The 23,467-nt window shown below is 38.8% G+C and overlaps 3 protein-coding genes and 1 long non-coding RNA gene across 6 annotated transcripts; 2 read left to right on the top strand and 2 right to left on the bottom strand.

Moving 5' to 3' along the window:
* The first annotated feature begins 1,339 nt into the window (after positions 1 to 1,339).
* On the top strand, positions 1,340 to 9,409 carry LOC137952538 (homeobox-leucine zipper protein HOX32-like). Of its 2 annotated transcripts, XM_068799620.1 has the most exons (19): positions 1,340 to 1,507; positions 1,674 to 2,571; positions 4,237 to 4,396; positions 4,614 to 4,723; positions 4,833 to 4,923; positions 5,009 to 5,104; positions 5,171 to 5,284; positions 5,398 to 5,481; positions 5,590 to 5,745; positions 5,826 to 5,900; positions 6,002 to 6,108; positions 6,191 to 6,383; positions 7,025 to 7,213; positions 7,299 to 7,379; positions 7,493 to 7,627; positions 7,931 to 8,253; positions 8,441 to 8,552; positions 8,648 to 8,797; positions 9,037 to 9,409. In XM_068799620.1, the coding sequence occupies exons 2-19, from the start codon at positions 2,360 to 2,362 to the stop codon at positions 9,181 to 9,183; spliced, it is 2,535 nt and encodes an 844-aa protein (XP_068655721.1). In that variant the 5' UTR covers positions 1,340 to 1,507; positions 1,674 to 2,359; the 3' UTR covers positions 9,184 to 9,409. The 2 variants fall into 2 exon arrangements, with proteins under 2 accessions (XP_068655721.1, XP_068655722.1); XM_068799621.1 differs by lacking the exon at positions 1,340 to 1,507 and having other exon boundaries at positions 1,539 to 2,571; positions 4,237 to 4,345.
* Positions 9,410 to 10,516: 1,107 nt separating this feature from the next.
* LOC137953663 (uncharacterized) lies at positions 10,517 to 12,590 on the top strand. Of its 2 annotated transcripts, none has more exons than XR_011112403.1 (3): positions 10,517 to 11,571; positions 11,834 to 11,928; positions 12,016 to 12,590. It is a non-coding gene; the product is annotated as an uncharacterized lncRNA (long non-coding RNA). The 2 variants fall into 2 exon arrangements; XR_011112404.1 differs by having other exon boundaries at positions 10,518 to 11,375.
* An 819-nt stretch (positions 12,591 to 13,409) lies between these two features.
* Positions 13,410 to 16,452, bottom strand: LOC137953934 (tRNA (mnm(5)s(2)U34)-methyltransferase, chloroplastic). The gene is made up of 6 exons (XM_068801496.1): positions 16,134 to 16,452; positions 15,597 to 15,660; positions 14,995 to 15,187; positions 14,732 to 14,805; positions 14,337 to 14,492; positions 13,410 to 13,652 (listed from the first exon to the last, which is right to left on the bottom strand). The coding sequence occupies exons 1-6, from the start codon at positions 16,330 to 16,332 to the stop codon at positions 13,529 to 13,531; spliced, it is 810 nt and encodes a 269-aa protein (XP_068657597.1). The 5' UTR covers positions 16,333 to 16,452; the 3' UTR covers positions 13,410 to 13,528.
* Positions 16,453 to 18,761: 2,309 nt separating this feature from the next.
* Positions 18,762 to 21,761, bottom strand: LOC137953730 (accelerated cell death 11-like). Its single transcript, XM_068801220.1, has 4 exons — positions 21,416 to 21,761; positions 19,898 to 20,070; positions 19,548 to 19,693; positions 18,762 to 19,157 (listed from the first exon to the last, which is right to left on the bottom strand). The coding sequence occupies exons 1-4, from the start codon at positions 21,605 to 21,607 to the stop codon at positions 19,051 to 19,053; spliced, it is 618 nt and encodes a 205-aa protein (XP_068657321.1). The 5' UTR covers positions 21,608 to 21,761; the 3' UTR covers positions 18,762 to 19,050.
* Between the last annotated feature and the right edge of the window lie 1,706 nt (positions 21,762 to 23,467).

The following is a 23,467-nucleotide window of genomic DNA, read 5'->3' as shown; positions in this document are numbered from 1 at the left end:
TTAAAATGACCCCTTAGAAACCACAAGAATAATTAATTCAAAGGACACACACATAATGAAATTGGTAAAAATAAATTAAAATAATTTTTTTAGTAATTATATTTTTAAAATAATTTTTTTATTTTAATATGACACAAAAAATGTCCCATAAAAAATTCCATACAGGGATCTATTTTTTTTATTTTTTTAAATAAAATTTGTTGTTATTCTATTTTGGCCTCGTCGCACGCGGCCATCAAAAGTCGTGATCAGATGACGTTCGAACATGTCGGATCCGGCATCCGTCATTTCTTAATCGGGTCCAACCGTCCCGTTTGTCCGTTTCAAGTCCATTTTTAACCCGGAGGGACCATTATCCACTTCTGGATTCGGTTACTCCACCTTTCCCCGCCTTTGAAAAAAATCCGATCAAAACGCACGGTTACGATCCCCCTACGCCGCTACGCGCCACCGTCCCTCTCGCCTCAGAAAACGATGTCTGCGAGTGTTCGACAGCACGCCGTACGTTGCAGCTTTACTGGGAGTAGTTTGGTGCAGGTAACGCGGTTGGCCCGGCGCATCCCCCTCTTCCGCTGTGGGCCCACACCACGAGATGGATTATCATCCAGACGTCAAATCAAAGGGGTAAATACGTCTTTTCATCTGAAGATAATTATTAGTGTCCGGATTGGACAATTTGGTGAAAGTTAGGGGGGTTAGGTAAATGCGTGTTCTTCAATGGAAAGCCGAGTGGGGTAAATTTCATCTATTACCCTCGGTCCTTTTTTTTTTTTTTTTTTACTATTTTTATTAAAAAAAATAGAGGCCGTAAAAGAGAGAAAGATTCGTGCCTCTTTTCAGGATCTCGTTGCCATACCGGAGTTAAAAAAGTAATAAATTTCTGGGAGGACGTGAGTGGTGGTAAGTAAATAAAAGTAAAAAAGTGGGTAAAAGATATCGAAGCATTTGATGCAAGATTCGGCCGAAACGGCGTCGTCTCAGGGAAGGAGCCAGTGAGTGTTGACCAAAAGAGAGATCCCAACCGTTGGATATCTGGAGAGATTTAATGTGGGTCCACTATTTTACGGAGCATCACCGTTCGATATCTGGAGGGTTTTAACGTGGGGTCCTCGAAGGTAAGGAGCATTAATCTCCAATATCATATCTGAAGAGATTAGATGTGGGGTCCTCGAAAGTGAGAAGCATTAACCGTCCGATAGGATGTGGGCCAGGTCTGGAATCCGACCAGACGCCGTCACGCCTCGTCTTTATTTATAAAAAAATGCGAAAAGGCACGGCGGAGGGGACATGTGTCATGAGATGGGTGTATGGTGATGGATGCATGTTGGAGTGGTGAAGAGAGAGAAAGAAAAAGGAGAGGGAGTGGGCGGGGGGAGAGAGAAAGCTGGTTTGTTTTGCTGAAGAGAGCTGTACTTTTTTCTCACAGAGCTGAGCAGGAGCAGTAGCTGCAGGAGTAACAGTAGCGAACAGCGCTTTTTTCCTCCCGAAACCATCTCTCCTGCCACAGGTAAAGGAAAGGAAAAAGATATTAAGATAAGGAAATGAGACGAGAAAATGAGTAAAAGCTCTCCACTGTCCAATCTATATTTGCATTTTTCTCGAGTCAGGCATTGAAATGCCCGTTCTCGACGACTGATCTCTTTTCGTTTTTTTCTTCTGCTTTTCCTTTCAAGGTGTGTCGGAATGGGTGTTGAAGATTATTTACTGGGGATCGTCGTCTTCGTCGAGCGGGAGCGGACGTGGGTTTTGGGATAGGGAGAGAAGAAACGGAGAGGTGACTGGGGAAAAAAACGCTCGTTTGTGATGTGGGAGAGAGGGGGCTCTCTTGGAGGAGAGAGCCTGCTGGTAACGACTTGGAGGAGGGGTTCGGACGTTCGGACTTAAGGAGGGAGAGTAGCGAAGGGGTACTCTACTGTGCACGTCTTACCTGCTGGTTTTTAGCGGTTGTTTCTTTTTCTCTCTCCTTTCGTTTCTGGGGGGTTTTAGCTCTGGCGCATATTGAGTTGTTGTTGGTTGGATTTATCTGTTGACGGGTCTGTTTGAGATTTTAAGGTTCTCGTAGTGTCCGGTGTTCACATTCTCCTGTTTCGGTTCATTTCCCTGTCATTTTTCTCTTTAGCTCAAATCTGCGTCAGTTTTTTTCTGTCATTCACGCTGTTGTATGGTCCGTCCTCCGTGAAAGGTCTCTCCCCAGTCTTCTGTTATCGTTTCTGTGTGTTGTCTCTAGGTAGTATTTGCGCAACTCTAGGTCATTTGTTGTGTGCTTTTTTAGGTACATGAAATTTTCGCTCTTGTGAACCTTGTGCGTTTTCTCCTAGGTGCTCTATAGATTTATTTGGTCCTTCAGTTCCTGTGAGAAATGGCGCTCTCGCTGCAACAACAGAAAGATTCAAAGGCGATGGATAGCAGCAAATATGTCCGATATACACCCGAGCAGGTCGAGGCATTAGAGAGGGTGTACACGGAATGCCCAAAGCCAAGTTCGTTGCGTCGGCAGCAGCTAATAAGAGAGTGCCCGATACTGTGTAACATCGAGCCCAAGCAGATCAAGGTCTGGTTTCAGAACCGAAGGTAAGAATGACAAAGTGGTTGGGACTAGAAACGAAGGTTCTTTTTCATTTTGCTCCGTAGTTTTTGAAATGGTCTCCACTTACTCGTTCTTGAACTTGGAAAAGACATTTAGTTGGTGCTTCTTTGTTGGTTTCGTCTTGTTTTGCTCAATTTTTCTTTACCCTTTTTAGCATGAGTATGCTTTGTGTGGTTGCTGGCTTCGGAAATATGGCGAAAAATTATTTTCTCTCGCGTCCTGTCCTTTTCTGCTAGTAGTACACTGCTTATTTCAAAAGCTCTTTATGCTGTGCGTCGTCAGACATCTCGTAGTGGGAGGAATTAGGAGTTGTAGTTGCGGTAGTGTTTTACAGATGGAGATTCTACAGATGGAATTTCTCATTTTCTTTTTATCTTTCTCTCTCTTCTCTGTCGATTATGTTCCTTTCCTGTGAGAATGAGAAAGAGTATAAGGCGGAGATTAACGTGGTTGGTCTTGACGGTTTCTGTGGTCGAAATAGAAGTTAGATTGATGGAAATGTGTTGAATAAGGTAACAATATTTGATTTAAAGTGATGGGTTTTGTACGAAAGTTGCTCATAAGGTTTTAGCTGGAGATCGCTGTGTCTATTAGGCAATTAATTCATATACTTTTTTTTATTTCTATATGCTTTTGACACCTTTTCTTCCTTATTACATTGTTTTAATGTGAAGGGTGCGGTGGTGTTGTGGTTTTTTAACCCAAAAAATTGAATGATTAGCTGTTAAATTATTCATTTGGTCGTCTCTTCGGTATTGTTGTTGGTTGAAATCAGTATCTTTGAAACATAATTAGAATGACCTACCTGCGGTTGTGATGAGAAATTGACATTGATACTGGGTTAACTAGTTAGAGAGAATGTTTCTGGTGATATGAGGAGAAAATGATGTTTCACAGGGAAGAAGTATCTCTTGCTGGCGTGTAAGCCCTGGAAACTAGTGGGGTGTCTTGCCAAAGTCCAAATTTGACGGCTTGATAAAGTTAAGTTTATAAGGTGTTTATTCTTAGCGAAAGTGCTGTTGCTGTCTTGGCGTGGCAACCCAGCTGAAATAGAATTTCATTGTCAGTGGTGCTTTTGGTCTGCTGAGTCTTCAATCAAGGGAATGCTTGGAAGAGAAAAGTAGGGATTCAACCATGTGTCATCTTCATGATCTCGTTCCTATATTGACGAACTATTGGGTAGAAGCAGTTGTGCTTGCTTTATGTTATTGTTTTCTCTTTGAATTTGTAGTAGTGGTCTGAAAGAGGCATATTTAATAGCATGGTCGTTGTACTATTTTTGAAATATTTAATGCTGAGCTGTTTTTTTTTTATTTCTCTTATTGATTTTGTTGACCATAAGGCTGTTACGGTCCTTGTAGTTTGACTAACCTTTGTTGATATGAACCACAATTAATTAGCTTAAGCAAAATAAAGTTTAGGGAGTTTTTGCCAGATATGTATGTTGGTTTGATTTTTTATGCTGTTTTTTTCTCCAAGATTGGAGATGTCTGTTAGCTGATTTTAGAGGAAATGTTCTTGTGTGTGATGTATGAGAATCACCAGCTAGTCTGCCTGTTGCTTTGTCAGTAGTTGTTTCTCCTTTCTATGAATCCAATTTAGTATTTGGTGCAAATACTATACTGACTTATGAGCTTTATATCCTTCAGATGTCGAGAGAAGCAGAGGAAGGAGGCTTCTCGGCTCCAGACAGTAAACAGGAAGCTGTCTGCCATGAACAAGCTGTTGATGGAGGAAAATGACCGCTTGCAGAAGCAGGTCTCTCACTTGGTATATGAGAATGGATATATGAAACAACAACTGCAAAGTGTATGATTGCTCAGCATTTATTGAGTTTTGAATTTGGTAGATAACAATTATAGTTTCTCAGGTTTTCTTTAATAATGTTTTCCTACAAACGAGGCATCACAAACCTGGTGATACACATGGTCAATTTTTACTGCTGTAGATTCATAGTCATATTTAGCAGCCACATTGATTTTGTAAATATTAGTGATTGTTTTAATTTTTGAGTTTGACCGCGCAGGCATCAGTGGCGACCACAGACACTAGCTGTGAGTCTGTGGTCACTAGTGGTCAGCACCAACAAAACCCAACTCCTCAGCATCCTCAAAGGGATGCAAACAACCCAGCTGGGTAAGTACAGATAGTAGAAAACATTTTGTGACATTGTTGGGAGATTTTGTATGATACTATCATCTCTTTCTCCTGAAGTCTCATATATGTTGTGTATTCTCACATGCAGACTCCTTGCGATTGCGGAGGAGACCCTGGCAGAGTTCCTTAACAAGGCTACTGGAACTGCTGTCGACTGGGTTCAGATGATTGGGATGAAGGTAATATAGATTTGAAAGCTGAATATGATGCATATGTTCTAAAAATTAGTTCTATTAACTGAATATTTTAATGGTTTAACTGTAGCCTGGTCCGGATTCTATTGGAATCGTTGCTGTTTCTCACAACTGTAGTGGTGTTGCAGCACGAGCATGCGGTCTTGTGAGTTTAGAGCCCACAAAGGTAAGCTACACTGTATTTCCTATTAACTTTGATGTGAATTGCTGTTAATACAGGATTGATTTTCAGGTCGCAGAGATTCTCAAAGATCGTCCATGTTGGTACCGTGATTGCCGCTGCCTGGAGGTGTTAACTGTTCTCCCTACTGGTAATGGGGGGACTATAGAGCTTGTCTATATGCAGGTCGATGCCATATTTATACTGTTGTTCATGTTGATTTGAGAAATCATTTGAAGTATAGCCTTCAAAATTTTAAATATTTTTCTTTTCTTTTTTTTGGTAAATGTCGTTTCCAGACATATGCTCCTACTACATTGGCTGCAGCACGTGACTTTTGGACACTGAGATACACTACATGTCTAGAGGATGGTAGTCTTGTGGTATGTTTTAAAATATCTGAAACGTATAGATCATTGGTCTACCATTTTCAGCTGCTGGATTGTTTTTTATTGTTTTTATGTTTTAATATTGATCTTTTGATGTGCTAGATCTGCGAAAGGTCACTGACTGCATCAACTGGTGGACCTCCTGGTCCTCCTGCTCCAAATTTTAATAGGGCTGAAATGCTTCCAAGTGGCTATCTGATCCGTCCATGCGAGGGTGGTGGTTCCATCATACACATAGTGGATCATGTTGATTTGGACGTATGTGATTCACTGTGGAATATTTCTCTGTGATGCTCTGTTTTTGGGTCATACTAAGAATTACCTTGTTTTTATTTCAGGTATGGAGTGTGCCTGAAGTCCTCCGACCACTATACGAATCATCAAAAATTCTGGCACAGAAAATGACTATTTCTGTAAGTTTTGTTACAATCAGCTCATGAAAGGGGCTGGTTTATTATAGTTTTTCTTCTTAGAAAGTTCTTTTTGCTGGCCAACTGAAATTTTCATTACCTAGGCATTGCGGCATGTCAGACAAATTGCTCAAGAAACTAGTGGTGAAATTGTATATGGTGGGGGACGTCAACCTGCAGTACTACGCACTTTTAGCCAAAGATTGAGCAGGTAACCATTGTCGCTCCTCCTTTTAATTGTATCCCCATATTTGATTTTTTTCCACTTGGTCTCACATGAAAATTGTCTTCAGGGGCTTTAATGATGCTGTAAATGGGTTTGTTGATGATGGATGGTCACTGATGAACAGTGATGGCATGGAGGATGTTACAATTGCCATAAATTCCTCACCTAGCAAACTCGTTGGTGGTCATGTGAATTCGTCAACGATGCTTTCTACTTTAGGAGGTGGTGTCCTGTGTGCGAAGGCGTCAATGTTACTGCAGGTACGTACTTCACAATTCAGTAAGCACTGTACAGGTGGCCGGACTGAATTTGTCTACAGTTTATTGTTTCTGTGTTCCAGTAATCTGTGGCCGGACTGAATTTGTCTACAGTTTATTGTTTTTGTGTTCCAGTAATCTGTCATACACTTTCTGTCCTTGCCCTAATTATACCGAGTTTGTGTATTGAATACTCCAGCCTACTATCTCATGTTTTAATTCTATTGATAGATTGGATGCTGTTTAATCTTTTTATCTTTATTGATATCCTTGTTATTTTTTGCTGCTGCTGTAATCGATGTTGACAACACTGGTAGAATTGAATGACACCTCTGGTAATGTTATTTCAATACACATGGCGGGATAACTTCTAATGTGGCCTTCCTGGGTGGCACTCTTTGCTTTCACATATTAGAACTTGATGGGTACTTGGGGCCATATTTGGCATCTGAAATATCTGTTTTTTATGTTTCATCACTGTGAATCTAAATGCATACTATCTATAATCTGTATGAATAACAATGTAGTTTCCAGAAATGTTGCATGTACTTATCTCTACTATGTGTGTAGTGGTTGTATTTCAAAATCATTTTCCTTATTGCTGTATTCTCCTGAAGAAGCTGATTTACTTTTTGCCCTTGCAGAATGTACCTCCTGCATTGCTTGTCCGCTTTCTGAGGGAACACCGTTCTGAATGGGCTGACAGTGGAGTTGATGCATATTCTGCTGCATCCCTGAAGGCTAGCCCATATGCTGTTCCTGGTGCAAGGGTTGGTGGTTTTCCAGGTAGTCAAGTGATCTTACCTCTTGCACATACAGTGGAACATGAAGAGGTTGGTCTTCTGTCCCTCATGAAGCAGTTTTTTAAATAAATGCTCGGAGCTGTTTTTAATGGACTATTTTACCGGTGAACTGCAGTTCCTGGAGGTTATACGGCTAGAAGGCCATGGCTTCACTCAAGATGATGCTGTTTTGTCAAGGGACATGTATTTACTTCAAGTGTGTTGTCCAAACTTCATATCAAGTTTCTGTTGATTGTGATTTCTGCATAATTTTATTGGATCGGTTGTACTTGAAACCAAATGAAAAACAGTTTTTGAAAATTGTCACAGCTTTGCAGTGGAGTCGATGAAAATGCTGCTGGTTCATGTGCTCAGCTTGTATTTGCACCAATTGATGAATCTTTTGCGGATGATGCTCCTCTACTGCCATCAGGCTTCCGTGTAATTCCATTGGATGCCAAATCAGTTGAGTGACGTTTTAATGTGCTAATATCGTTATTACTTTCATATTTTCTGCTTTAGTATATTTTTATGCCAGTCCTGCACTTATGGGTTTGTTGGATATCTGTGGAGCTGCCTCTTTTTTTATTATAGGACATGGTCTGGCTGTTTTCCAAAACAAGCTCGCATGGTTTTTATTGAGAGTTCTCTATAAACCTATGCTTATTATCGTTAATCTTGAAACAATTCTTTTAATGATAGCTGTTGATTGCCATGTGGTTTTTTATATAAAAGACATGTATAATTACAATCCACAACCTCTGGCAGGATGGTCCGGCTGCCACACGCACTCTTGATTTGGCGTCTTCACTTGAAGGATCAGGGGGAGCTCGATCAGCTGGTGAAACAGGATCAAACTCATATAACCTGAGATCTGTTCTCACAATAGCATTCCAGTTCACATTCGAGAACCACCTTCGTGATAGTGTGGCAGCAATGGCTCGTCAATATGTACGAAGCGTTGTTGGGTCTGTTCAGAGGGTTGCTATGGCCATCGCTCCATCACGTCTTGGCTCTCACTTGGGGCCCAAACCACCCCCTTGTTCCCCTGAGGCTGTTACTCTGGCACGGTGGATCTGTAGGAGCTACAGGTTTGTCTTGAGATGCATTTTTCTCTACTGTTTAGTTTAAAGGCTTCGGTTATAGTTCGGTATAATTAAGAAGGGGAACTAGTTTGGTACTAGTGACAGGAGAGAGGCTTCAGTTATAGTTCAGTACAATGAAAAAGGAACTAGTTTGGTACAAGTGATACGAGAGTACTGACCTGACCCTATGCAGGTTTCATACTGGAGTGGAACTCCTGAGGGCTGACAGTCAGGCTGGTGATTCCTTACTGAAACTTCTGTGGCACCACTCTGATGCAATCCTGTGCTGCTCCTTGAAGTCAAATGTAGGAAAATTTTATTCCAGTTTGCATGGTTTTTTTAACTAGTGTCTACTTCAATGATTTAAAATGTGTTATATCTTCTTTGAACTTTATCACAGGCATCACCTGTTTTCACCTTTGCAAACCAAGCTGGACTGGACATGCTTGAAACAACTCTTATTGCCTTACAAGATATAATGCTTGACAAGATTCTTGATGAGGGAGGCCGGAAAGTATTATGTGCTGAGTTCTCTAAGATCATGCAGCAGGCAAGTACTTGTTTATGTTACCTTATAAAATAGTCCTTGTTGATAACTGTTGCAGTCTGGAATACCAGTAGGGCCTTGTATGGTTACTGAGAAAACAACGCAAGAATGAAAATAAGAGTTTAAGAGGCCATACCTTTGCAAAGTTCTTTCTGGAAAAAGCCTACATAGAACTCTACAGAATTCAAAATTATAGAAAGTTTTTCACTGAAGTACACGAAATTTTTTGCCTTTTCTTTCAGGGTTATTCATCTCTTCCTGCTGGGGTTTGTGTGTCGAGCATGGGAAGACCCGTCTCCTATGAGCAGGCAATAGCATGGAAGGTCCTGAACGAAGAAGACAACAATCACTGCTTGGCTTTTATGTTCGTGAACTGGTCGTTCCTTTGAGCAGCCCCTATGATATCTATATAGTTAAATCTGCAGATCTATGTTTTGTCTTTACATAAACATATATTTAAGGCACTGAAGAGTTCAGGAATCGTAACTCTTTTAAGTATTTTGGCTTGTTAATGCTATTGTAACCTAAAGTAGCTCTTAATCGTTGATCTACTCCAGGAATGAGACCTTATTATATTAGCTCCTTGTTTTTTATAATATTCTCAGTTTCTTGCAGAAAGAGCTCACGTGTATTCTTCATATGTTCTCTCTCTGCATATTCATCTGAAAGTCATCCGTAGCTGCTGCATTCTGTACTGTCCAACACCCCTTGCCCCTGCCCTCTTACCCAAAACAGGTTCTTCTCCCATCATAAGATTCCAGCAACCAAACGACTGGAGAAACTAAACTGTACGTCGTCCTTGCAATTGATTCAGTAAACCATCTCTCCCTAGGATAGCGTGAACCTGTATGTCTGTTCAGTATTCTACAGTGTCAACAATGGCGGTATTTGAAGACTGGTTTCATTGCAAAATGTACCTGGTACGTATTATCGAGCATTTGTTTCCTAGATCGGTAAGAGTTTCCCATCAAAACGAAGATCAGCAAACGGAGCGTCCTGTCCTGGAACCTCTCTCAAAAGAACGAGTTTTTGTCGGCGGCGTTTCATAGAACAACCCCAGGCTCCAGTGGGAAAGACGAGCGAAACCGTTAGGTAATGAAACGACAGAAGTGGTCATCGATCATGACGCAGGGGACCGCATTTATTTCTGTTGAGGCTCAGACAACACGCCCACGGATGTGACCCCCCTACCCGCCATTGTCTCTAAAATCTTTACGTATTTAAGGAGCCCCCCCCCCCTACACACTCCACTTCGCCGTTACCTCCTCAATGATGTCTCCTTTCGCGTGTTCCTAAATTTGATTCTGTCCCTGCCGTGCATTAATTGCGGATCTTTGTCTAAATCTCCAGCAGTTTTCCACGGCTCTATTCACCCGAATTGCCTTTTACGGTAACTCCCAGGACCCTATCCTTAAGTTGCCACAGAGAGACCAGATGTGCGAATCATTTCCGTACACGTGTCTCACCTGTAGCAATTCGCGACCTCGATCCGAACGGTTTTCAAAAGGCGCGCCACGTGTACGAAGGGTCTCGGAGTCGCTTCTCTTTTGCCCCTTATTTTGTTTTCATTTACGTTATTGGTGTTCTTGGGGATTGTTTGGTAATTTGGTAATCTAAAGTGGTATGCATGTCATGTGTTTGATGAGATGGTAATGGATGTACATGGGGTTGGTTTTAACACGCAGGGGCTCGAGTTGCGAAGTCTTTTAAAAGCCGCCGTGCTAGTGGCATTAGGGTTTTATTTTTCATTTTTTTTATCTCTGTTTTCTCTGTGATTTGAGCTTTCGAGGCGTTTAAAAGCTAATGGTGAAAGCGCTGGTCTTCGAGCTCCGTTCTTTTGTAGATATCACGATTTTCCCTTTTTTTTGTTTTATTTATTTATTTATTTCTGCTTTTGTAGATTTGGCTGCCATGCGTATCGCTGTTTTCTCGCCTTCTTTTTCTCTCGCCTTTTGCAGGTTTCAAACAAGATCAGATCGGCGTGCGATGCTGCTTGTGGTTCAAGAAGTCTGGTGAAAGCCGATGCACGTCTTGGGTGTTTCAATGCCAGGAAACAAAACGAATCATGATGGTTTTCGAGGGAAGAAAAGCTTTTTAGAGTTTTAAGTTACCGAAAGGAAGAGGATGTCCTGAACATAAACGCTAATTATTCGACCTCTCCTCTCCGTCTTTGGCGTTTACCGTTTTGGAGGTGGAGGAACTGGTCTGACTTGAAACTTGGACGACTTGAGGTCTTCCGTGATTTTTTTCGCCCAGAGTTTTTTGAATTTCTGATCGGTGTTCTTGAAGGTGGAGAGCGTGGTGATCTTTCTTGATCCTCGTTCTGGGAAGTTAAACGGACTCGATCTTATTGGACATGTTTTCAGTTTGATTTTATCTCGGTAGTGGGAACTGAACATAATGGAAAACTTCCCGTACCGATTCGATTGAAAAGTGATTTCGGCGGAACATCTTGGTAGACTTGGGGCTGTGTGACCGCCAAGCAGAGGATGAACTTGAAGACAAGTCTTCTCTGAAGGTGATCTGAAATTGAGGGAGGGACACTTTAGCTCTTCTGCTCCAATTATCGATCATTTTTTTGGTAGGATTTCAATCTTTTGATGGGAAGCCTAGTTGGTTTGGCATATTTACACATCCGATACCGGAAAACTGGCAGATGTATATGGCGATCGGAAAACGAAATCGTGTCTGTTTGTTCACCGATTGGGAACTGTTAGTGTTAAAATATCTAGAAATGGGATTTTTGAAAAACTGACCAATATTCTCGGGGAAGAAAGGTAGATTATTGTTTGGGTTATTAACTTTTAATCTCTAATATCTGTTGATAACAATCAAATTTCCCAACTTTATCATAGTTTATTGCACACTCTGACCTCTAGAGTACATGCAGGAATAGGGATGACACTGTATGGCTCTTTCATTGTCTAGTCTGATATCTAAAACTTGGTCGTTATTGGTTTATTCAGAATAAACCCAACCCGACCCTCTGCCAACGTTGAAGCCTAACAATAACCTAGAAATCTTTTCTCTCTTTTCCAGTACCAGTAGCCGACTATGTTTTCTCTACGCCAGGCGCGCGAGAAGAAGACGGCTGTCGCATGACTCTGAGAAACCGAAGGAATCTTCGTTACCAGGTTTGATCTAACAAGACTGCAAAGACTGCAATTTAATTCCTTCAATTCTCCATTTGCCCTTATTTTCTTCTTTTGCTCACTAAGCAGGCACGTGGAATACTCAACATGGTGCATGTTGCGGATGTTTTTCTGTTCTTTTTCTTCTCCAAATGGTTTGAACATCAGCAGGCACCTGTTACAGTCATTGCTACTTGTAGCGTGAAAGAGAATGAGTACAAGCTCGCAGCCTTTCGTGATCCTTGACATTAAGTTAGGCCATCCGGGAATCGCTTTCCATGTCTGATAACAAAAACGCAGGTTCTTAAAAGGAATAGAAAGAAGAAAACAGGGTCTGGAAGGCTTAAAAATATTGGTCACACCAAGAAAGAATGGTGGAATTTCACCTTTTTTGCTTCTATGGGTCTGCACATTGGTTCTTCCTAGCTAGTTTTTGAAAGCTCGTAGGAAATGAAGTAAACCCTAGTGAATTGAATTCCGCCAGTGCACATATCAATTTTAGTTTGTGCTTTCCTTGTAGTTGAGGCTCTAATTTCTCCAATAATTGATGTAATCAATCACTTTCTCTCCATTTAGCTATTTCATATTAGTGAGCCCAAGGTCATTGCCAACTCTACTTATGTGATACTTATGTAGCATTTTCCTATACTTTGATTTTGGTGGTAGCCCAGTACGATTGGTTTCATCTTGACCCTCGATTGGCTTTGATCTTGATAATCAGGTCTAAGTTTTGACCAAAATTCTGATTTTGACCGTTTATAGATTATTTGACCAACCATTCGTACTTTGCTTGTGGGAAGCTTAAATTTTGACCACGGGTTAATTGGTGACCAAGTTCCTTTGATGTGATTTTTATCATCCATCTATCTCTACACCCCATAAATAAAAAATACAGGAAATACCCCTTTTAACTTGAAATTACTCATGATTTTACATTAGTAACATATTTTACAAGACAATGATAACAATTTCAATTTTTTAGTAAAAATACGTCTTTGGTGAGCAAATTTTGGTCTCAGCAATCCGACCCTTCATTGACCGGACCTGACTCAACCTATTGCAATCCTACATGTGACCCTCAAGGTTTAAACTTTGTGAAAACCATTGACAGATCATGTAGAGTAACTACCCTCTCCCTTTTCATGAAAAAAAACGGGAAGACTGCCTTTACTCCCAACCCTGATCCTTATGCTTACTTCCCTCCTCCCTCTCAACCATCCGTGGCTCCCTCTCCCTTTAGCCTTCATTTTCAGTAGTTTTGTTCAATCTGTTTAATTTGCGTAAATTTGTTTTTTTTTCTGGAATTCTGAAACATGGTTTTCTGAGTAAAAAACGAGAAGTAACTCCGAGTCCAAATTTTCCATGTACATTTAGGCGAGTTGTATCAGGAATAATGAGACCAATGGTCGAACTCAGTTTGAGTCAAAGGGGACTCACTAGAGACTAGCCACAGAGTGACCTTTGAAGTATTCAAAGCCACTAATATTTGTTACTTTTTGTGCTCGTTAAAACCTGAAGTCCTAATCCAAATGTCCATTGCCAATATATTCTACAACAGAGAAGAGAAAAATAGAGCTCCTTCTCAAAAGATTCCAGAAAGGTGTTATTTTTTGTATAAAAGAATTAGCACTGGACTAGATGACCGGTTCAGGGTCTCAAACTTGCAGCAGACCCAGGCTTCAGCTGATAGACCAGATGAAAATGCTTCCACTGCTTCCAGCTCATCCCTGAATCATACAGACCAAAGATACACTGGTTTACACCCCAAAGATGCATCAAAAGGTGCACTGTTAGCCTGCAGTATCAGTCACTACTAAAAGGTTGAATTGAAGTATGCCAAAGCCACATTAACATTAATCAAACATGTTAAGAAACAGTTGCAAAAAAAGTTTCATTTTAAGTGTCACATAAAAATTAAGATTTTAAACTTAAAATACTCAACTAACTAAAAAAGAATTTGATCTATGTAGATAGGGAATGATATCAGGTATACTGATCTCTTTATCTTTTCTGAAAATTTCTTGAACCGGAATGATTCAGACCCATAACATGAATCAGGCTGGAGACTTGTCAAAACACTAGCAAGCTTCACTATTAAAGATATCAATACTAGACCATGTGAGATATATATATATATATGCAGTCAAACAATCTTATTCAGCAAATGGGACTGAATTTTCCATTGCAATTTATAAAGAGGTGATATTTGAAGGTTAATGATTATAAACACAAAATGATCAGTTATAATTAAGTTTGTGTGAATGCCAACCAGTCTTTCCCTAACGACCATGTTCCACATCCAGTGTTTACAATATTCTTTGTTGATTACCATCAGTAAGTCACAGATTCTGGATAAATGAATGGACCACATAAAAATGGTAGAGAAAGTATCCTGCATAATCAAACATTACCTTCCACCAGGATGTCCTACATAAACCATTGCACTGATAAGGCCCCCAGTTCCAAGCATCTGACTAGAAGCTTGCAACGCTTTCAAAGTTGTGTCTGGTGTTGTAATTATTGATTTATCTCCTCCAGGAAGGTAACCCAAATTGAAAGCTACAAGCCTGGAACCCAAATGCCAGAATGATCACACAACCATAAGTTCTAGGATATCTAAATCTTATTGAACAATAAAATTACTACAGAAACATCTAGAGAAGGTTTTAGAGAGAGAAAATGATCACTTCTTCATGTAATCATATGAATGGAAACAAGAACAACAAGAAATCCTTAAAAAAAAAAGTGTAGACACATTCTTTGAAAAGTTTTCCTTATTCATAGTGGGAATGGTCATAGAACATACCTAACAGAAGTACTGTTTGGAATAACTTCTTCCATTCTGCTATGACAGATGGAGAAAAGTCTGACAAGCTTTCTCTGAATCAAAACACAAACAGTCAACAAAAACTCAAGGATAGCACAATTAGAGTCCTGAGATGAAGCTAGATAAGAAAAATCATGTTTGGCTCATAAAGGGTGCTAAAGCATTCTATATCCAGAGATAGTAAACTGGAAGAAAGGGCAGCTATGATTGAATCCATCCATGTCTACAAATAATGGTTCTACCTCATCTGGATCGGCAGATGTATCCAGCAAAGAAGAAGAATTTTCTATTGCAGAGCTTTGAATGTCTAGCCCATAAACAAAACCACTTCCTGATTTGTCAGACACCATTTTGAGGAGTGCCAATGTATCGTGACCATTACCACAAGTAGCATCAACCACTGTATCTCCTTTTCTAACAATATTCTTCCACATTCTAAGAACTCACATAGGAAAAAGATAAATGTTAAACCATCAAATAACTGCACAATTAGTAAGAATAACAGCAACTGAGCAAGCAACAATCAGTCTAATGTAAGCATAAGGCGAAGGAAGCTCTAAAAGGCTAACTTGTTTCAGATTCCAGAAACACTCGTCCCCGTCATGTAGCTACAGAATACAGAATTGTAACGTAGATAACGATTCAACTCAAGGAACAAAATGCTCATTTTCCTGGAGGTCCTTGTCAACTCAGAGCTACCATTGAAGGAGCATTAAATTAAACCATTCACCTTCAGTTCTTTCTAGGTACTTCATCTACTACCATCTAGAATCATTGAATTACTGGAACAAAATAAAGTGTGCCCATTTAACTAGCAGATACCATAGAGATGATTTCTACCTACTCGTGGGCCAGCTCTGTTACTCTTCTCTTGCCAGTTACATACCCCATAAAACCGTCTTCCAATCCTGGATTGACAGTACGAACATCAGTTAGAACCCTACAACGTCGGGGGGGGGGGGGGGGGGAGGAAAGTAGTTGTCTACCAAAAAAAAATCACAGTATCCTTTTTCGGGTATTGAGCAGTATTCCAGTATAGCCACTTGACACTGCTCTATTAAATAGATAACATGTGCTGTGGTAAAATCAAGAAATACCTTCAGCCACGACAAAAGCAGTAGTGCGAAAGCTTACCGGATGCACAACACGCGAGGGCTGGGGTTACCGTTAGATCACCTCCAGAACTACAATACTAATACAGGAACTAACGAGAAAATGAACAAAAATCAATAGTAGCAGCAATTTCATTCTCCGACAACTACCACGCGCTTCACTTTAACTAGCAAAAAATAAATCAAACAAAAAACTAGAGGATTCGGAAATTCTTCATATTTTACGCTGAAACATCTGAATCTCCAGAGGGAAAAGAGAGACACACTACCTTTCGAAAATGTTTCTTGAGATAATACCGATTCGAATGATTCAGACATCGCATGGCAGCGTCGAACTTGTTTGGTTGACCTCAAGGAAAATGGAACAGCCATAGGGATTCTGAGACGAAGAACGTAAAAGATTGAAGGGGAAACCATAGGGAGTTTCTCCACTGCTGGCGAAGGGAGGAAGAATCGCAAACACGACATTCTTAAGATCTGAAAACCAAGGTCGAAACTGGAAATCCAAGGAGGCAGCCACTGGTGAATTCCAGTAGCGATGTATCCGTAATCCGTTGTGTTGACCTCGACGTCAGCTCTGTACCATTATCTTCTTTCCCGCGTTATTGGTTTTAGACTAGCGTCCGAATGCCCATGCTGTCTTTTATTCAATCGATCAAGCAAATTAATACATGGATCACGCTATATCGTTCATTATGTTTGGAATTGATCAGGCCAATTGCCAGTATTCTAAAATGATTTTTATTGTCGTAAGGTGCTATAATAAATTTTAAACATTAATATGTATTCAATAAGAATCAAGGTTGGTTATATACTTAAATGCTAGAGTTCTTGAAATTTGTTATTTTACTTTTGAGTCCAGGCTTTCAAGTCTTCGATCTTCTTCTTCGCGTAAGTTCCTCTTCGTAATGGTAATCTTAGATGTGTTTTTTCTCCGAGTCTTGACTAACAACTGACAACTTGTTGGATCTTATTTTCTCTGGACAAACTTCATAATACTTGTGATGGATGGCATGTGTTGAAAATATATCGATAACACATCAATATCATACATTTAAGCTATTTATTTTGTTATCATCAAAATAATTGAAACCTACATTACTTTACCATTCGTCTAACAAATGCGGCCGGTGTGTAAAGTAAAGAATGAAACCATTCTCTTTCTTAACACATTTAGCTCAAAATAAAGATGAATTGGAATAACCTCATACATAAAATGTGTTAAGTTGTAAAATGATAGTGATGAGAATAATGAAATTGGGTTAAATAGTGTTTTGTAAGCTTTTATATTGCTAAAACTAATATTATAATTAAATATTTTTGGGCAAACGGGTAAGCATACAAGCAAATACTAAATAACCATTATCCAAATCTTTTATATTTAACAAGTAGTAAATGGGTAAGTAGAGTTTTTTATTTATCCATTTGTAAGTGAAGGCATCACTATCTAATCGTCAAAATTAAAACCCTCACCAACTGTCCAAATCGTCGATATTGACCAGTGACCAAGATTAAAAGAACCTAATTACCAATTGACTAATGGTCAAAGTCAAATTTCTCGACGATAAAAGTATATAGATATTGTCAAAAACATTGGTTAATAGTTGATCAAATTTTTTGTTAAGATTTATATCAATTATACAAATCAAAATTCAATCAACAATCAAGATGAACTTGATTGTATTGACCACTATCAAAATCAAATTAAAAGAGAATGTAACCTAAGTATCACATAAGTAAAAGAGATGACAGGGGTGACATATGGTGTTGCAAGAGAATTTCATTCAAGCAAAGGAAATATCACATCCATGACACGTAGCAGCTTTGAGAAAAAAAGTGACATTGTTTTAAAAAGGATGAGGTGATGTGTCATGCTCTTAGAGGTAGATGAAAAAGTCTTGCTAAATGTTCTTCTTCCCTTATATTTGTAGCTAGTAAGAGGGAGAAGAAGGAGAAGATAAGGCATATAAAAAACGTGGCGTAGTTGAACCACTCTCACCACAATATAAATAGGGACATTTTTTTGGTTTAAATAATATTTTTTGGGATTATGAAAGTTTTTGAAGAGGAGAAAGCACTTGAGAAATTTACTAGAACTTCATATAGTAGACTCCATTAAAATCCTGCTACAACCCTGTCAAAATCCTTTAAAATCGTTATGAATCTTGCACTAAACAGACACTCTAACACAACCCCAACATTTCTCCTCACGCCTCAAACCTTAAATAGTCATTTCTTCGTAAAAGTAGCAACAATCTATCAATTTGTCACTACTTGGTCACCATCTTTGGACTTGTCATTGTTATACAAAGTCAGATTTCTTCATCAAGTACTAGTGGAGATTAGCTATAAAAGTAAAGCTAGTCAACCAAGGGAGACTCCTAATAAGTTATTCAAGGTTCCAATCAAGTTTTTGTGTGGACATTAAATCAGAGAGATAAGACATCACATCACTTAAAATCTTGTAACAAATTCGACATACAATGACAACAACAATGTGAAAAACTCCTGTCTTGCCATTGCCTAGAGGGAGGAGCTAAGTATCCATCCCCTTTTATTGTGTCAAAGTGGACTCCATGCAATGGTGATCCAACTATCAGGCTATGTCAGTTGGGTTTTCCTCTTTCCCTTAATCTAACATATCAATAACTCCGAAAAGAGCCTAAGTATTATAACAGTTACAAAGGAGTATGGACCCACATAAGAAATGTGATAAATAAATCAAATTCTTAAAAATTTCACTATCACTTTTGGGTAGAGACATTGGTCTTTTTACGTTAAAAGATTAAAACGATATCTTTGGTAAACATGTCAAAATTGAAGCTAATTAAGAAAAATGGCTTTAATATGGTTATAATTGTGGAAGATATATTGATGTACTGAGTACAGGCCATCTATTTTAATTTCAAAAGATATATAGATGAAAATAATATTAAAATTTTAGTTTTTGTGTTTCTGGCAGAGAGGGGTTATTTACAAGTCCAGAATCCCATCCAGATACAATTACTAGCAAACATAAAAATGCAAATTAGTTTCAGATTATTGGCTTGAAATGCATCCGCACTAAAGCAAGTTTACACACATATGGGGATAAATTTAAATTTTCAGCTGTAATGTTCTTGCTAGGAGGAACTGGGATCCATGGGTAGTCGGTACCTGGAGCGTGACACCAGCCACAACCTGTGATTACCAATCGATACCTAATTCTCTCGAGAGGAATAGCTTCTCAACATAGAGAATGACAGGAGCTGATGCAGAAACGTAATTTTGCATATGAACCCTTGCTGAAGCCTCTGAAAGCACATGAAAAAGAGAACGAAACACTCATTTTACATAGTGATGAAGCTCTAGGTCTACTCAATCCAAAATTGGCTCTTGTTATCTCAAAATTATATCCCACACAGACTAAATAATGAACTCCGGATAAGAAGAGTTTCAGCATGGTAACCTAAGAAGTGTCGTCTTCAATCAAATCAACTTGAACAATTCGATGTTATTAACAGAATGATAAGCAAAGCTAAGTCTACTAAGATGATAGGGCTAGGTTCCTGACTAAAGCATCAGAAAAGCAAGGTCCACTAAACTATTAGTAACAGGGCTCCAATTAAAGGAGCCAAAACAATTAAAGGGCTCTACCCATAAGGCTATACAGCCCTATATTTCCAAATGAAAACATAGCTTACCATCTTCATTTAGCATTCTCATGAGTTGTGACTTTGTTGGAAGTGTATACATTCCTGCAGCAACAGCCTTTCTCACGGCCCACCCGTGATGAGGACCAAAAACCTGACCATAAGCAACTGAGGCTGGATCCTTGAGAGAATTACCCCTGAAAAGGCATATGCTTCAAAATTGTTACAGATGATGCTGGAATCTCCATGGAAAAGATATTTTCATGAACAGCAAAACCTATAATGAAAAGACAAATGACACTAAAGAAAGACCATTCCTAGCTACATGAAGCACAGTTACTAACACAATGATTGCAATAAAACTGGTTATCACCAAATTGCTAAAAGATGAACAAACATACTCTGACACGAGAATTTTCTCGAACATTACTTTGACCATGTCAATTCCACGCTTCACTCTGAGAAGGTTCCTCGAATGGCTACCAGCTACTCTCACACGATTTTGCTCTACATCACGTTCAAGCATGGCTTTTAAGGAACCAATTGACTTTGATGCTTCTGAGAGATCCCTAACCTGATATCCAAATGGTGAAAAAACCTTAGCATTTGTTCTGCTAAAGAAGTCAACTCAATGGGAGCATTCCAATAATATACAAAAGAGCTACAGAAAATGAACTTGCGTCCTGTTTGACCAAAATCACAGAAAAATGAGACAAACCAAGATTAGATCAGCCACGGCAAGCAAAGCATCATTCATAATAATCCATTAAAATATAGAGAGAAAGAGGCAGTCATCTATTTCAGAAATGATTCCCACGTCTAGCTGCATGTGTATTTAAATTATGTATACCAAATGGAAAAATGGACATTAGCATTTAGGAACAAGCTATCACTAATATGCTGTGAAATATAAATGAATTCCACCTTAAACAAAATATAGCACTAAACAGAATATGTAAATGAATTCCACCTTAAAAAGCCCTAAGATGTAGATTCACCGGAGAATGCAGAAAACGCCCTACAAGAGTAAAAATAAATAAATATCCACAATTACTACAAATGTTTGTGGCAAGAGAATCTCTCATTGGGTTATGGCAAGGAGTAACAGCAGATAAAAATCTGGAAAGAACTATTTGACACATCTATACCAATGCCTATATCAACTATGCATCAAGTGGCAGATCCATGAATGATTAAAAAATGGAGTAAATGGGTAGGGAAAAAAATTAAAAAAAAAAAGTAAAAATGAAACCTATATATAATTTGAATTTCAGTGTTTTTGGTAGACAGACCGATGAACTACAAACACACAATTGACATAAAAAATCTGCGATGGCTGCATTGAAAGAGTTATTTAATGTAGGAATTGAAAACTCCCATCTAGTAAACAAAAAGCGAATTAATGAGAAAACACATAATTGAAACAGATTCATAAAATGTTATATTTCTCACGTTAAAGGAAGATATTGGACAGCTAAATCGCATAGAAAGAGAGAGATACACCAAATATTGGTAAATTACTAACTACTATCCCTAATAAAATAAAAATTCATACTTTCTGAAGTTAGACGAATAGCTGGAATATTAACTGAAATTAGAATAACAACTGGAATACTAATCAAATAACCTACTTGGCCCCATAAATGACAATGACAGAAACATAATGCTCTAGGATATTAGTCAACTAATTCAAGTTAGAAAAATAACTGAAATATTAGTCATATAACCTATATTTATATATTGAAGATGAAAGAAACGTAATGCTTAAATATAAGTAAATTTTTTTATCGATCACATGGAAAACAAGTGATAGTCAATCCTGAGTCTCGCAAAAGCCCAAAAACCTAAATTACAAACGGAAGACAGATTTCAACGCTCATATGTATAAGAAAGATAACAGCAGTAGGAGCTTCCGGTACCTTTGCAACGTAATCCAGTTCAGCGAACTTGAAAGCGATACCTAAGCAACTGAAAAGGACCGAAACATTCGAGCAAGCGCGAGAGAAAGGTCCAACCTCAAGGTCCGAATTGGAATTTACAGTCGCGGCGAGATCTTTGAAAGATTCTGCGATTCTTCTGAGGTGCTTGTCTCCGTCCGCCATGGTAGCCATGGCGAGGGAGCTCTCGCTCTTCCGATCCTAATCTTACCTGATCTCTCTCCGCAACTGATCTCGATTCTCGAGTCTCGACTTCTCGGTGGAATCCCTCGCCGGCAGAGATAAGCGTGCAGAGCACCTGACGCGGTCGTTCTTCGGTGACCACTCTATGAACGTCTGTAGTGGCATTCGTGTGATTATAAATATAGAGATGGCGTATATGTAAAGGTGAAGTGAAAACCTCAACTCGGGACTGTCTCGGATCATCCATGCTCCATAGGGACAGAGTAGTGACTGAGTGGACTCATTCTGTTTTGCTTCCATTACACACGGGCTGTTTTATAGCCTTCACCACTTTCATATGTTTTGAAGTAGAGGTGGATGCAGACGGGGTCTTGAGGTAAATAGCTATTATGTACCCATTTATCCATTTATTGATTATTTAAGGATATTATTATAATTTATTTCTATACTTACGTAAATAAATTTTGTCTTGTATGTTGGTATATGATTTTGTATTGTCTTTAGATGGGCGCAAGCCTACAAAACAAGGAGAAGGCCATAGGCCCATACGTCAAAGTATGTGCAAGATGGGCGCAAGCCCACAAAATAAGGAGAAGGCCATAGGCTCACACAATGGTGGCATGATGGTAAATAAATAGTCATCTTATAAAATTGATATTGATGTAATTAGTTTATGATTTATGTCTTCAATGTACTGCTTGAATCAAGGTTTATTTGTGAGTATTCATCTCATAATTTTTTTTATGTTAGTTGTAGTGATTGAATCATGGTATATCATGCGGGCAAAGCTAATTGAGTTTTAAATTGAATGATATTTACAATGTTATCACTTATAATCTCCAACTTTAACATTTTCTATCCATCTTGTCGAAATATACTTTTCTATCAACAAGTATTTTTATAACATGTCTGCATTGGATGCCACTTCTCATGACTACAAAACACGAAGTTATTGGAAGGATCAAAGGTGATTGTGTGCTCTCCACTTCCTCTCTCTTTAATAATGCAATTGTCTTTATCTTCTCATGAATGTCACGGTCACATGAAAATATTATCTGAAACATGCATTTGGGGCCTCTCAACCACTTTTTCTTATCCTTATTCCTTTGCTATTAGATTTTCTAGAGAGCGCTGACATCAAAGTTTAGTTTGTATGTTGTTGTTTATCTATTATTCAACATTGAATTCTCATAATAGAAAATTTTATATTTGAAAATTCGAATACATAAAAATTCGAGTAAGATCAATCAAGTTGGATCGGGATTCGCCATTATGGTGAACAAACTCGAGACAAGTTGGAAGGGATTCGATTAAAACAAAAACATATTCCCCACGACTTGACTTAATCTAATCGTTCCAAATTACGAGTCAACTAGGTGAATCAGAAAACCATGATTCAGATAGCAAGATATTGGGCCACGTTTGCGAATAAGAGCATGCAACGAGTGGAATTAGATATAAAAAGTAAAGTTAGAGTAACTTTGAAGAAACCTAATAAGTGGTGATGCAATCATGCATTTGAAAAGAAATTTGAACTGATCCGTTAAAGAAGATGATGAATTAACCAAATTTGGGATTTTTTCACAAGCACGAACCATTTGGTTTTGTGTGGTTGAAACATTATAGTCAATCCAATGAAACCAATTTGATAATTGATGGCCAGACAATTAGATCTACTTAAATTGTGATTAATTGGGATTTAGTAATTGGTTAAATTAAAATGATATCATAATCAATTAAGAAAAATGGAGAGAGGGTCAACTTCCCCATATGTAAGAAGAAGGATGGAGGAGAGGGTGAGGGTCCTTCTCTTTAATGGGCATAATGAATGGTAGGGTTCAAATAGGAGTT

The sequence above is a fragment of the Aristolochia californica genome, unplaced genomic scaffold (genome assembly GCF_029961685.1).
Source record: "Aristolochia californica isolate CCGP_79_NKW_82.1479 unplaced genomic scaffold, dmAriCali1.0.hap1 SCAF_16, whole genome shotgun sequence".
Taxonomy (NCBI): Eukaryota; Viridiplantae; Streptophyta; class Magnoliopsida; order Piperales; family Aristolochiaceae; genus Aristolochia; species Aristolochia californica.
The sequence above is the reverse complement of the archived record's forward strand: the minus strand, read 5'-3'. Positions and strand labels throughout refer to the sequence as shown.